This window comes from Rhipicephalus microplus, chromosome 6 (genome assembly GCF_043290135.1).
Source record: "Rhipicephalus microplus isolate Deutch F79 chromosome 6, USDA_Rmic, whole genome shotgun sequence".
NCBI lineage: Eukaryota > Metazoa > Arthropoda > Arachnida > Ixodida > Ixodidae > Rhipicephalus > Rhipicephalus microplus.
Window position 1 is genome coordinate 162415065 of NC_134705.1, and position 13143 is coordinate 162428207.

Sequence of the window (13143 nt, forward strand, 5' to 3'; positions counted from 1 at the left end):
TAGCTGCCTTGGCCCTTGTGCGCCGCCACTGCGGCGCGATTGAAGGCACCGGCCTATCACTTATGGATCACCTGGGCTATATTGAGGACGCAGTCGTCAAACACGCCATTGCCAACAAAAAGCAGGCTACTCTTTTTCAATATTTTAAACCAACACAATACATACTATGTTTGAATCTTCAAGTGTGTATTTACTGCACCACGCTTGAACGGTTCGTTGGTTGTTTTCAGCAAGCTGTTGCATTTTTTTCGTGATTTTTTTATATCGAATTCTGGATATATCGAACTATTTCGTGATCGCCGCGCCGTTCGATATATGGAGGTTTGACTGTAGGCTGATAATGGTGTGAGCCATTTGTCTTATGCAATAAACCTCTCTATAAAAAAGTGTTCAGTGATTATTTGTAATCAAGAAGTAGCTAATTATGCTAATGACAGCTTGAACCGAAAAAAAGCCTAAATAATTTCAGTATATTCAGATACAATTTATTCTGTCATGCCTACTATCACACCACTCCTTCATACAGAGAACTTAGTTTCAAATCCTTATTTGTTCTTTCTAGATAAAAAAAAAGGTTATCAAGAAAAAAAATATATATATATATATAGGCATCGAATGCACACAGGGCAGAGGCCAGTTGCCTGAGAAGTCAAATATGACAAGACAAACCTAAGATCAGTTTTTAGGTCATTTAGAGATGTGAGGAGAATGTGAAACATCAAACGTAGTTTTCCCAATACTGTTTTTTTGGGCATTGTGCGCAGCTCGTGGAGCAGATATCTCTGCAACCACTGCACAGATTTTGAGTCTGTTTTGTAACGCTCCTTGTCCTGTGCTACAAGGGGTTGCGATCCTAGTTTTTCATTTTACTCCCTAAAGAATTTTTCTAGGGTTTCTTGTTTGTAGTGCAAGCGTGCTCATTGCAGTGCTCTTGGAGAAAATGTTAACTACAAAATTTAGTGTTTCAAAAAGATTATTTTGAAAAAGCAGCCCCCTTCAGCATTTGGCCGTGCATTCAGTAAATACCAACTATTTTTGTCATTTGACATATCCGCTAGCCCCTCCACGAGGTTCAATCAAGAAATAATTTGTATTTCATTAAGTTTCTGTGTGTTATCGCCTCGAAATTTTTATGGAAGCACTGTGAAGCTATTTTTAGTGTCTGTGCCAATTTTCATTAGCATCCAACCAGAGACAAGAAAGTTCGTTTCGAAAGGCACGTACCCCCTTTTAATGAAGTTCGAGTGCACACTGAATCTTAAGCAAGAAGTTTTTCTGAAAATAATTTATTCTATTACTGGGCTCCTTCCACACGTGGCCACTCTTACGCAGATGGTGATCTGTGGGGCTTTCTACCCCAATTATTTTTACCAAGAGGACCTTGATGAGGCAATGTGCTGCCGGGGTCTGATGACGGACCCGCTGTGCTCGGTCACTCTCAGCGGGATCCCCCAGAACCAAGGCGTTCTATACGACCATGCCATTCGTTCGCTGCTCGCCCCCTGCAGCAGTCGCATGAAGATCGTCTTTGAGGAAACGCGCGCCACAGTAGAGTTCCTGCAGAAGGAGCGCCGCGACGGTATCCTGCCCGCGGTCTACACGGCTGTCAAGATGCGCCAGCTGCGCATGCCCCTCGAGCTGTCCCTGTTTCGGCCAGAAGACGCCAAGGAGAAGCTCGAGCGGCTGCAGCAGCTCAGGGACGAGGACGACGACAATGGTGGTGACGGCAAGAGGCGGCTCAAGTCAAATCGGTGGGTGTTGCGGCGTTGTCTTTGCAGGGTGGGGCTGCTGTATTTTGTCGGGTGTAACTTGTTCCTGTGTACGACACGCACCCTTAAAGTGGCCATGACACGCAATTTACGATCGTAATCTGCATTGTATCGGATACTTTTATTGGCATGTGAGTCACCTGAGAGTCCTGAAACACCCGCATGCTGACTACATCTTCGTCTTTATCTCTCACTATCTATCTGTCCTGTCTTCTACTCTCTTCTGTTTACTTCCAATTTTCCTGGCGGCAAGGGTTAACCCTGTGCAAATAGCCTACCTTGGTCTAGGCGCATTGGGTTATGGCAGTGTTGTATGGCTGACGTCTGCAAGCTTTCAGCACCTGCAAACTTGCAGCGTCCCCTTGTTGGGCTCCGTGGTGGGTGGCCGCCAACGCTGCTGAACAAAAATAAGACCGGCATGCATGGAGCATTCCCTCTTCTGTCTGATCGTACCGGCCTAAAGCGGGTACGCACCGACGACATAAATTTCTTCAACCAGCCAATAGAAACTTTTCCCCACTTCCACGTCACTGTGAAAAAAACCGGAAAGCAAGCCAGGACCGTATCTCCTTTCGTAGTTGCCAGGTGTCTTACTGAAACTCTCGGGGCTGGATACAAAGTAACCAAAATGGCTAGCGGAGACCTTCTCCTCGAAATTCGGGACAAAGCACAATTTGTAAAGCTAGACAGCCTCTCAACGGTTGGTAACGTACCGATCACCGTAACACCACACCGATCCATGAACATCACTCGCGGAGTGGTATCTGATGCAGACTTGAGCTCACCGAGACTGAACTTTTGGAAGGGTGGAAGAGCCAAAATGTCAATAATGTACAGAGAATTATCATCAGAAGAGATAATAAGGAAATACCAACGAAACACTTGATACTCACGTTTGCATCCAGTAAACTACCAGATTCCATTCAAACAGGGTACACAAAGACATCTATCAGGCCGTATATACCAAACCCTCGTCGTTGCTTTCAATGCCAGAAGTATGGCCATGGCTCTAAAACCTGTCGTGGTCGCCAGACTTGTGCACAATGTGGAGTCCTAGGCCACGTGTCTGAGAACTGCAAACAACCGCCACACTGTGTAAACTGCGAAGGAAACCATGCCGCATATTCACGCTCCTGCACATACTGGAAAAAAGAAAAAGAAATAATTACATTGAAGGTGAAGGAGAACATTACGTTTAAGGAAGCACGGCGAAGAGTCGCTCCAATCTATGGACCTACATACGCTGATGCGGCGCGTCAGGGGGCACCGCCGCACCAGCCCTCGCCACCCCTTCGGCCCGCGCAGAGCGAGCCGTCGGCTGTGGCACCTGCCCCCAAGGCGGCTGTAGCCCAGGCTACACCGCCTACTCCCGAACAGAGACCGAAGACTCCAGAGTCTTCGGGTCTCAAGGCCTCCCCTCACCAGGCGAGGCCCAAAATCCGAACTAATAGCCCGCATGTGCGGGCATCCAGTGCCTCTGAGGAGGCAATAGATACGTCGGTACCCTTGGTGCCGAAAGAGCGGCGTGGCTCCTTGGAGCGCGCCAAGAAAACAAAAAAGCAAATAACAGGGCCTGGTGACGGCCCTGTTAAGTGAACTCAAATTCCCCGTCTAAACAGCCACTCGCTTTTCGTACACACAGCACTATTTTACATTCACCATGAACACTCAAATTATACAATGGAACGTCAGGGGCCTTCTCAGAAACCTTGACGACATCCAAGAACTCTTACACGAACACTCACCAAAAGTGCTGTGTGTACAAGAAACACACTTTAATTCAAAACACACAAATTTTCTTCGTAGATACGTTATTTTTCGAAAGGACCGTGATGATGCCATGACATCATCCGGAGGTGTTGCCATCATAGCGAATCAAGGAATTGCATGCACACACTTACAACTCCAAACATCCCTTGAGGCAGTGGCTGTTCGAGCGGTTCTTTTTGATAAACTGATCACAATCTGCACTATTTACATTCCTCTTATCTATCAGCTGCAAAAACGTGATTTACACTCTTTAATTGATGAACTTCCGAAGCCTTATGTTCTCCTTGGAGACTTTAATGCGCATAGCAGGCTATGGGGAGACTCTCGTTGCGACGCACGAGGTCGACTGATCGAACAGTTCCTTCTCTTGTCGAGCGCGTGTCTCCTAAATCGAAAAGAACCAACCTATTATAATCTCGCTAATAACACCTACTCCTCCATAGACCTAAGCATAGTATCTCCATCTCTTGTGCCTCTACTCCGGTGGAAAGTCGTCAGTAATCTGTACGGAAGTGACCACTTCCCCGTAGTTTTGAGTACGGAAGTGACCACTTCCCCGTAGTTTTGAGCACAACTACAGCGACTGAGTGTCCACCCCGTGTTCCCAAATGGCTCACAAACAGAGCCGACTGGAAACAGTTTTATACCATCGCTCGTATAGATTGGAGTGACATATGTACTTTAAGCATTGATGTTGCTGTCGACTCCGGCACAGCATTTTTGATTGATGCTGCAACAAAATGCACCCCACAAACCAATGAACACCCAGGAAAACGGCGTGTGCCATGGTGGAACTCTGAATGCCGAAACGCGCGCAAACAGCAAAACAGAGCTTGGAGGCTGCTTCGGAACTCACCGACAGCCGAAAATCTTGACACCTTCAAGAAAATAAAGTCTCAAGGCAGGAGAACGCGTCGGCAGGCCAGAAGAGAAAGCTGGCAGAAGTTTTTGTCGGGGATCAATTCATACACACAGGAGGCTAAAGTCTGGAACATGGTCGGTAGGATAGCAGGAAAACAAGTACACACACTTCCACTCGTAAACACTCAGGGTGATACCTTGAAAGATCAGGCAAACTTCCTCAGTGCACACTTCGAACAGGTGTCCAGCTCATCCCGCTATACTGACACTTTCCAAAAATACAGAACAAGAATAGAAAAGCAGAAACTCGAACACAAATGCACGAGATACGAGGCATATAACCAAGCTTTCAGTCTAGCTGAGCTGCGAACGTCTCTAAACTCCTGCAGTACTTCTGCCCCAGGTTCTGACCGTGTCGTGTATGAAATGTTAATAAACCTACCAATCGAAACACGAAAAAATGCTATCTGGTTTTCTGGCAATATCCCTACCTCCTGGAAAGAGGCTATTATTGTTCCCATTTTGAAAGAGGGCAAGGACCCTTCTTTACCTTCGAGTTATAGGCGTATTGCACTTACAAGCTGCTGGTGCAAAGTGTTCGAAAAAATGATAAACTGCCGACTTGTACATATCCTTGAAACAAACAATTTGCTCGACCCATTTCAGTGCGGGTTTCGAGAAAGTAGATCCACCACAGACCACCTTGTTCGTATCGAGGCACAGATCAGGGACGCCTTTGTCCATAAACAATATTTTCTCTCTGTATTCCTCGATATCGAAAAGGCTTATGATACAACATGGCATTTTGGAATTCTAAGAGACCTGTCCCACCTTGGCGTGCGCGGAAGAATGTTTCACATAATCGAAAATTACCTGTCAAACCGGACATTCCGTGTCCGAGTGGGCACGGTTCTTTCCCAATTATTTGTACAGGAAACAGGCGGGCCACAAGGTGGTGTACTTAGCTGCACACTTTTTATTATCAAAATGAATTCCTTGCAATTGTCCATTTCTCGCAATATGTTTTATTGTACATATGTCGATGACATCCAGCTTGGCTTTAGATCTTGCAATCTGGCAATGTGTGAGTGGCAGGTTCAGCTAGGTACAAGGTCTCCACGTGGGCAGAGGAAAACGGATTCCGACTGAACCCACAAAAAGCACGTGTGTCTTGTTCTCCCGAAAGAGAGGCATGCACTCAGAACCCGACATTGAACTGAACGGTCAACATCTGTCTGTTAATACGGAGCATAAATTCTTAGGTTTAATCTTGGACAACAAGTTGACCTTTGTACCGCACATCAAGTATCTAAAAACAAAATGTTTAAAAGCCATGAATGTTTTAAAAGTGTCGTCACGTACTAGGTGGGGTAGTGACAGGCAATGTCTCATGAACCTATATAGAAGCTTCATTCGCACCCACTTAGATTATGGGGCCGTCGTTTATCAGTCTGCGACTCAAAGTGCTTTGAAGATGCTGGACCCCGTGCACCATTTGGGCATCCGCCTTTCTACGGGTGCTTTTCGCACCAGCCCCGTAGAAAGCCTTTATGTTGAGTCAAATGAGTGGTCGCTTGATCTGCAGAGAACTTACATGTCCTTTGTTTATTTCCTTAAGGTGAAAGCAGACAAGAAGCACCCCTCATACTCTACTATTAATGATTTGTCGAGCTCAATTCTGTTTCAAAACAGGCCTTCGATGAGGCAGCCGTTCTCAGTTCGCCTGAAGGGTCTAGCTGAGGACACTGGAGTGTCACTTGAACACAGTCTAATGGCCCCTGTAGCATAGCCGCCACCGTGGCTATGGCAGACTATAGACTGTGATGTGTCTTTTCTAGAAGTTACAAAACATGCACCTATTGCCCATATCAGAACATACTTCCTGGAACTTCAACACAAATACACACGTCCTGAGTTCTTTACAGATGCCTCAAAGTCTAACTTCTCTGTGTCCTACGCTAATGTCGGGCCATCCTTTTCGGATGCTGGCCCTCTACATCCAGGCACAAGTATCTTCACAGCGGAAGCTTACACAATACTTGTGGCAGCTAAACACATCCAGCAATTACAAATACAAAAAGCAGTAATTTATACGGACTCCCTCAGTGTGGTAACGGCTGTGCACTCTCTTAAAAAACACAAAAACCCAGTCCTTGTCTCGCTTTACTCCATTGTGCACACTATACACACTCAAACAACATGTTGTAGTGTGCTGAGTGCCAGGGCACCGTGAGATTCAAGGCAACTTGAGGGCGGATCAGCTCGCTGCATCCGTCCACAATAGCACTGCCCTTACACCCATATCAATCCCGGCCCTTGATCTTAAACCGTCTCTCAAACGAAACCTCAGGGTATACTGGCAGAGCAAGTGGGATACACACACACAAAACAAACTACATGTCAACACTGTCGAAATTTGGGCTTGTTGGTGCATTGTGATGACAGAAAATAGCGCAAAGAAACGGGGACACATGACGAGGACACACGGCACAGCGCCTGTGCCGTGTGTCCTCATCTTGTGTCCCCGTTTCTTTGCGCTATTTTCTGTCGTCAAACTACACGTTATTAAACCACACCTTGGTCATTGGCTGCCCGTATAAAAATCGCGTCATACAGAGGTAATACTAACGAGACTCGGGATAGGACACACATACACGACCCACACATATCTTTTGTCCGGTGGCGATGCACCATTGTGCGACAGATGTGGTGAAGCATTAACAGTCCTTCACATGTTAATCCAGTGCAAACACTTAGAAACTCTAAGAAAACAACATTTTCCATTACCCTACCGACAACATATATCTTTACACCCTGCAGTGTTCGTCGGTAGGGAACCGCTTTTTAGTCGCAAATCATTGTTAGCGTTTTTAAAAGAAATTCATAGTTTTCATATTATATACCCGGGCATTCCGTAGCACAACCTCCCCAGAGAGGTTTTTGCTGCGGTGGCTACACAAGAAAGCACTTGCCTCAAGGCCCTTGGACGCAAGGGTATGAACGAGGGAGGTACTTGTGCTAATGCCATACATGTCCACCATCGTTTTTCATTATCACCAACTTTCGTCACCTATTCACACCACACACACCTTTCACGGCATGGTCATGATTTTATTAGTTGTATGGTTTTACCCGCCTTACCGCGAGGAATTTTATGGCCCTTATACAGCCGCTTGTCACAATCATTGTCCATATTTTTAGTTAGATGAACTGGCGCTCTTTGGCCGTGAAATGGCCCTTGCGCCACAAAACATCAAACATCATCATCATCAACCCGCATGCTGACAAGCGGCTATGTTACAAGCTGCTTGCTGCGCGAGATTCGCCTGGCCACAGGCCGTTGTCTGGAGGCAGTGTTCGTTGTGCTGTAGTGCAATCCATTGTTTTCATTTGTGTAGGAGGTTGTGAAAGTTCCGTTACAAAAAAAAAAAAAAAACTATGGACCATCTCCTCGAAAGGAACCTTAAGGAAATGCGAAGCAGTTGAAACGGGCATCGACGCTGGTGCTGGAAGAACAGTTTGAAGAGAAGCTCGGTGTTGCGTTTACTGGAGTAAACATTTGTTTGAAACGCAAAGACGTGGGAGGAGGGACGCATTGAAGACGCTTGCGCTTGGCTTTCTCTGCTCTCGTTTCGTCAGTGTTACCCGCGCGCCGTCTCTTCTCAAATGTGATCGACGTTCTTGACTCGCACCTTCTTGGGTGTCATTGGTCTTCCACTGCCGACGCTTGCGTTCGGCTTCCCTGGCTTGCGCCTCTTCGGTGTTCCAGGCGCGACGTCGCAATTCGTGAACGCGATCGGCTTCACTAATCTGCAGTGGCGGCGATGGCCGGGAAAGGCATGTGCACACTAACGGAAAGCACGCACCGGTCGTGTCCCGCCCATTGGCATGATTTGCACGACCAGCAGCGGCGTGCTGTCCACATTGCCGGCACTGCGGGAGAACAGCTGAGCTACACGACGGTGCGCGAATGCGCCTACCCACGACTTCTTCTCGCCGACAGATGGAGAGAGGTGGCACGAGTGGGGAGATGATGTCGACGTGAGGAGCGGGCTCGAGGGTTGTGAGCGGTGAAGAGGGCGAAGTAAGAGAGATGACGCACGGCGAGCAGAGCAGGCTGGGGAGAGTGTGACGTCACGCACAAGCCCTGCGAGGGAAGGTGTGGCCTTCTTGACACCGCCTCGGTGCTGTGAGACAGTGTTACACAGGCTAGTCAAAAAACCGCTGCACATCTAAAAAAAAAATTGCGGAGGAATAACGGAAAACAGGATGTGCAGCTTCCATCCAGTTAGCGGCGAATGAAATGAACAGTCCATCCAAAGAGCACCAAAGTAGTGCCGCTGATTTGGCAGCAAACTATGGCTCTGCTTTGTGAAGCACACGTCGTTATGCATGCCACGGCAAAATAGCAGTTGCTGTGATTGTGAACCAGATTTATAACCAGCGACTTTAGTGGCTTACTTTGCTCTGAAATATTCTTTCAAATTCAATATTTCATACATGTAAAGGCTCAACAGATCCTCTTCTTTTATTTTTTATTTTTTTGCTGAAGGCCTCACATTGTTGGTTGATCGTGTTATGGCCCCATTGACTGCAACGTGGGAAAAAAAAAAAGTTTAGAGATTTTCACATGTTACCTGCATATTTCATTTGGGCAATCAAATTTTACACTTCGACCCCCGTAAGTATGCTTGCAGATTGCAAAAGCGTTATTTTTACACGAGTTGAGCCACTAGTGTATCTTCTCCCGACATTATTGCTTAGGTATTATTAGATCATAGAATAGTCGAGAGCTAAGCTACCATAAAGACTGGAATAATGGTCGACTTCTCGTCCCCCCCCCCCCCCCCCAACTTTGAATCTCTAAAGAAATTTTAAAAAATCGCAAAGTATCGCGGCACACCTCTACCTTGATAAATAAACGACACAACCAGCTGCGCTGCAGTGAAGTTTCTTTTCATTTCGAAACTAATCTTATCTAGTTAAGGGGGCCGACTGGTCTTGGATATCTTTTTGTTTATTTCTTCAATGATCTGGATCAAACTGCACAGGATTATGCATTTTTTCTGCTGATTTCAAATATTTAATTAGTTTTTCCATAACTTATCTTGTTTCTCAGATAACTTAAGTTCACCTCGTGTTGTTTAAGGCCACCATAGAAAAAAAGTGCATAATTAAAAGTGATATTTAAGACATGCCAACATAGACTAATGACTATAGATTGAAAGTATGCAAGAGTGTTTTTGCTCTTAGGCCTTTCTTGGTTATTTTACAGCAAAATGAACTATCCATATTCAAAATAAGTTGGAATGGTGTTACAATTTTGATGAGTAATTACTTAAAAAGGCTTTTTCTCTAAATTCTGCTCCCATACTTGCATTCTACACTCATACAGGTTTACATTGCAAAAAGAATTATTGTTGCACCTGCTCTAGCTGCAGATATTGAGGCCTCAAAGTTGAATAGTCGAAAATTAATTTTTTGCGAAAAATGGAAAAAACTGAAAACACGCAGCTTCTTCAAAAAGCGACAATCATGGTGCGCATGTTTTCCAATCCTCATAAAGGTGCTCATAAGTTTCTAGCAGAGCGTTTAACACAGGCACCGGAAAATTGTAAAGAAGCCTCGAAGTCGGTTCCGCATTTTTTGCAGGTTCTGCATGTTAACAGCAACAAGAATCTGGACAGTTAGAATGACATTACAGAAAAATTGCCACTTCCTGGTGTGTGAAAATTTGCAGAGAGACAGAAAAATACTTGCAGAAACTCAATATTTCAATTAAAAAAAATGACTTTTTTTTTGTCGCTTTTTGGTCCCAAAGACCAGTCTACCTACCACTATGCCAGAAGGCCACAAAGCGCTTTCACACGGACTCATCCTAGCTTGAGCCGGAAAGCGTCTGTTTCTCACTAGTTACGTCGTAAAGTGCATCGTCCTCCGTGCCCTCCAATGTGTTACCATTGCAGCATTTGTGGAAAGACTTGTGGACCTTCTCTTCCAAGAGAGATTTCCAAGCTGACAACACTGAGCCACAAACTGTCGCGAGCGGTGGACATCGTAGGCGGCCAGCGAGAGTCTTGGGATTGTCGCCCAGCATTCACTCACTGTAGAGCTCGGGCACGCGGTTTTGGAGGGTTTATTGAGCCCTACGCCCAGCATTCTCTCACTATAGAGCTTGGGCACGCGGTTTTGGAGGGTTTATTGAGTACTACGTCCAGTGGCTGGAGGATGGATATTAGTCCCTCATGGATCGCGATAAGGTCCGGTCCGTCTTGCCATTGGACAGAGCTCCCTTTATATCAGCCGTGAGGTAGCCTCGAAATGAGTAGAGCACTAACATGCTCGGTCGCTGAAAAAGCGCTCTGGGTCGTCAATTCCGCACGAGTTGGATCCACTCAAGCATGAGAGAATGTTCAGCACATTCCCGGGTGCGATATGAACTTCATTAAAAGTGAACACGCCATCAAGAAAGCATTTGTAATGTTTGGAGCCCGCGGACAATGTTTTTGAAAAAGTGGGTTTTTCACCCACTTTTCTTTCTTCTAATTTACATTCCATTGGTTCTAATAACTTACCCTATACATCCCTTGGCATTACTGTCTGTTAGATCTCATTAATATTGTGTCAAAACACGAAAAAAAGAGCCCTTAGGTATACACTTCTATTCATTAACCAGGGTCTCGTACTGGAAGACTTGGTGCCATTAGGTTGTATACGAGGGACTATTGATCAGCTGCACGCTCGTAATAAGTTCATGTGCTACGTGACGCCAAACATGCGCATAAAAGAGTGTTTCACACTCATCACATGGCTTATAGATGGCGCTGACTTACACTCCTATTTCTAAATTCACATATAAATGCAAAAAAAAAAAGGATGGAAGGAAGGCCGCTGTGATAGCTCTGTGGTTAGAGCATCGAACGCGTTGTTCGAAGGTCGTAGGTTCGATTCCTGCTCACGGCTGGTTATTTTTTCACCCAATTTTCTTTCTTCTGATTTACATTCCATTGGTTCTAATAACTTCCCCTATACATTCCTTGGCATTACTATATATATATATATATATATATATATATATATATATATATATATATATATATATATATATAATGTGACGCTAAGATGAATGGGTGACTTGGCCTGGCTCATACCCATGTTTATTCCATTCTTATCTTCTTCCTCCTCAGCTTCTACCAACCATCGCTTCATACGTCACACGATTCCCCCTCCCCCCGAAAGAAGGCACAAATTACGAACGAGAAGTAGTAAACAAGGAGAGATTGAAAAGTCACAAATGTCAAAATTCATAATCGGTTCTATGCTTCAGGGGAGTTCCGTAAACTTTCAAAGACTTCAGGAGATAGTGCAGCACTCCGGTTTACGCAGGAGTTCTGGTGGGCGAGGCTGACTGTGGCGTTCTGGAGAAGATAACCGCGTCCTGCACAACTGCACTGACCATGACACGGCTTCAGCAGCTGCGAAGACCCAACGATGCTGGACGTCCTTGTAGCATTTGAAGGTCGGACGTCGTAGGCGCCGAGTTTTCTGCCGCGGGTGCTGTATTCTTTGTCGTGGCTGAGACAGAAGCATTGCTTCAGGATTGCGTTCGCGAGATCCAAAGTTGATGATACGATGTCTATGTACCTGCAATTTGCAAATGGTAACGTTCAGTCTCTTTCGTGGTTTTCTGTGGTGGTATTTCCATCGGTAGGATTGTACATGAAGCCTTGATATCTCGTACAGAAGACTTCCTTGACGTTTCCTTCTACGAATATGGCTCAAATGTTGACTTGGCCTTTCCTTTAGTTGGTGTCGTTTCTGACGACCATCCTTAAGCCACAGATCTGCTTGTGATCTCATTTTAGTTCGTCGTTGTGCTTGATGTAACTGCCGTAGTTTCCGGAGTTCTTCGAGTTCTTGATGGCACTGCTGATGTTGCGGAATCTTACGAGGTGGTACTCCTTTAGTAACACGAGCCTGCTTTTTCTTCATAGTTGATGTGACTAGTAGATAGTTGGTAGTCGTTGGGTTGTCGCGATTCTCGAAAGAAAATGAAGGTGGTGCACTAGAATCGACAGGGAGGTCTTTGGAGGCTCTTGCAACGCCGTTCTTAATAGATGCTTCTGGTACAGGGCAGTGCTTGAGAGTTGATTCTTCCAAGCCTACTGTGTTTTTTGGACTCTTAGGTGGCTGGGAACTCGACGGCGACACTGACAAACGCTTGATTTGGTCGGATTTTGCTTGGGATTGTTTCTCTGTCTGCGCAACTTTGCCGGTTGACTGTTCTGATGCATGAATATGGACGGTAGACCCTGGGCTTGGCTGAGTATATTCGGAGTTCCTCAGCTGTATACCAACCGTAGCGAGCGTGTGAGGCGTGAGGTGGGCGTTGTCAGTAACCGAAGAGCAAAGTGACGGAAAACCAGGTGATGGGCCAAGTGTATGATGCGGGGAGTACAGTGCACTGGATGGTTCGGTAACACGAGTCCTATGGTGCAGTAATGATGTAGAGGTCAATTGTCGTTCCGTAGCAAAACAAAGTGGAAGATTAACTCTTCGTGGAAATAGACCTTGATGTCTTTCAGTGAGCGGATGTTTGAAGAGGTCTTGTCGGAATGGGAATGGCCGACTCGATTTGGCTGTTTTAGTGCTTGAAGACTGCTGGTGGTTGTGACAACTGAGATCGATTGCCTTCAGATCACGGGTTGTAAGTGAATCCTCATCGTAATCTTTAAATCGAATG

General features: G+C 45.7%; 1 protein-coding gene across 3 annotated transcripts in view; it reads left to right on the forward strand.

Annotated features, from left to right (window-relative positions):
• The window catches only part of spn-E (tudor domain containing 9 protein spindle E), a 176914-nt gene that overhangs the window by 104296 nt on the left and 59475 nt on the right, over positions 1 to 13143 (forward strand). For all 3 annotated transcript variants that reach the window (XM_075866907.1, XM_075866908.1, XM_075866909.1), the window contains one exon: positions 1333 to 1751. In XM_075866907.1, the coding sequence (XP_075723022.1) occupies positions 1333 to 1751 (419 nt within the window). The remainder of the gene's footprint in view (positions 1 to 1332; positions 1752 to 13143) is intronic.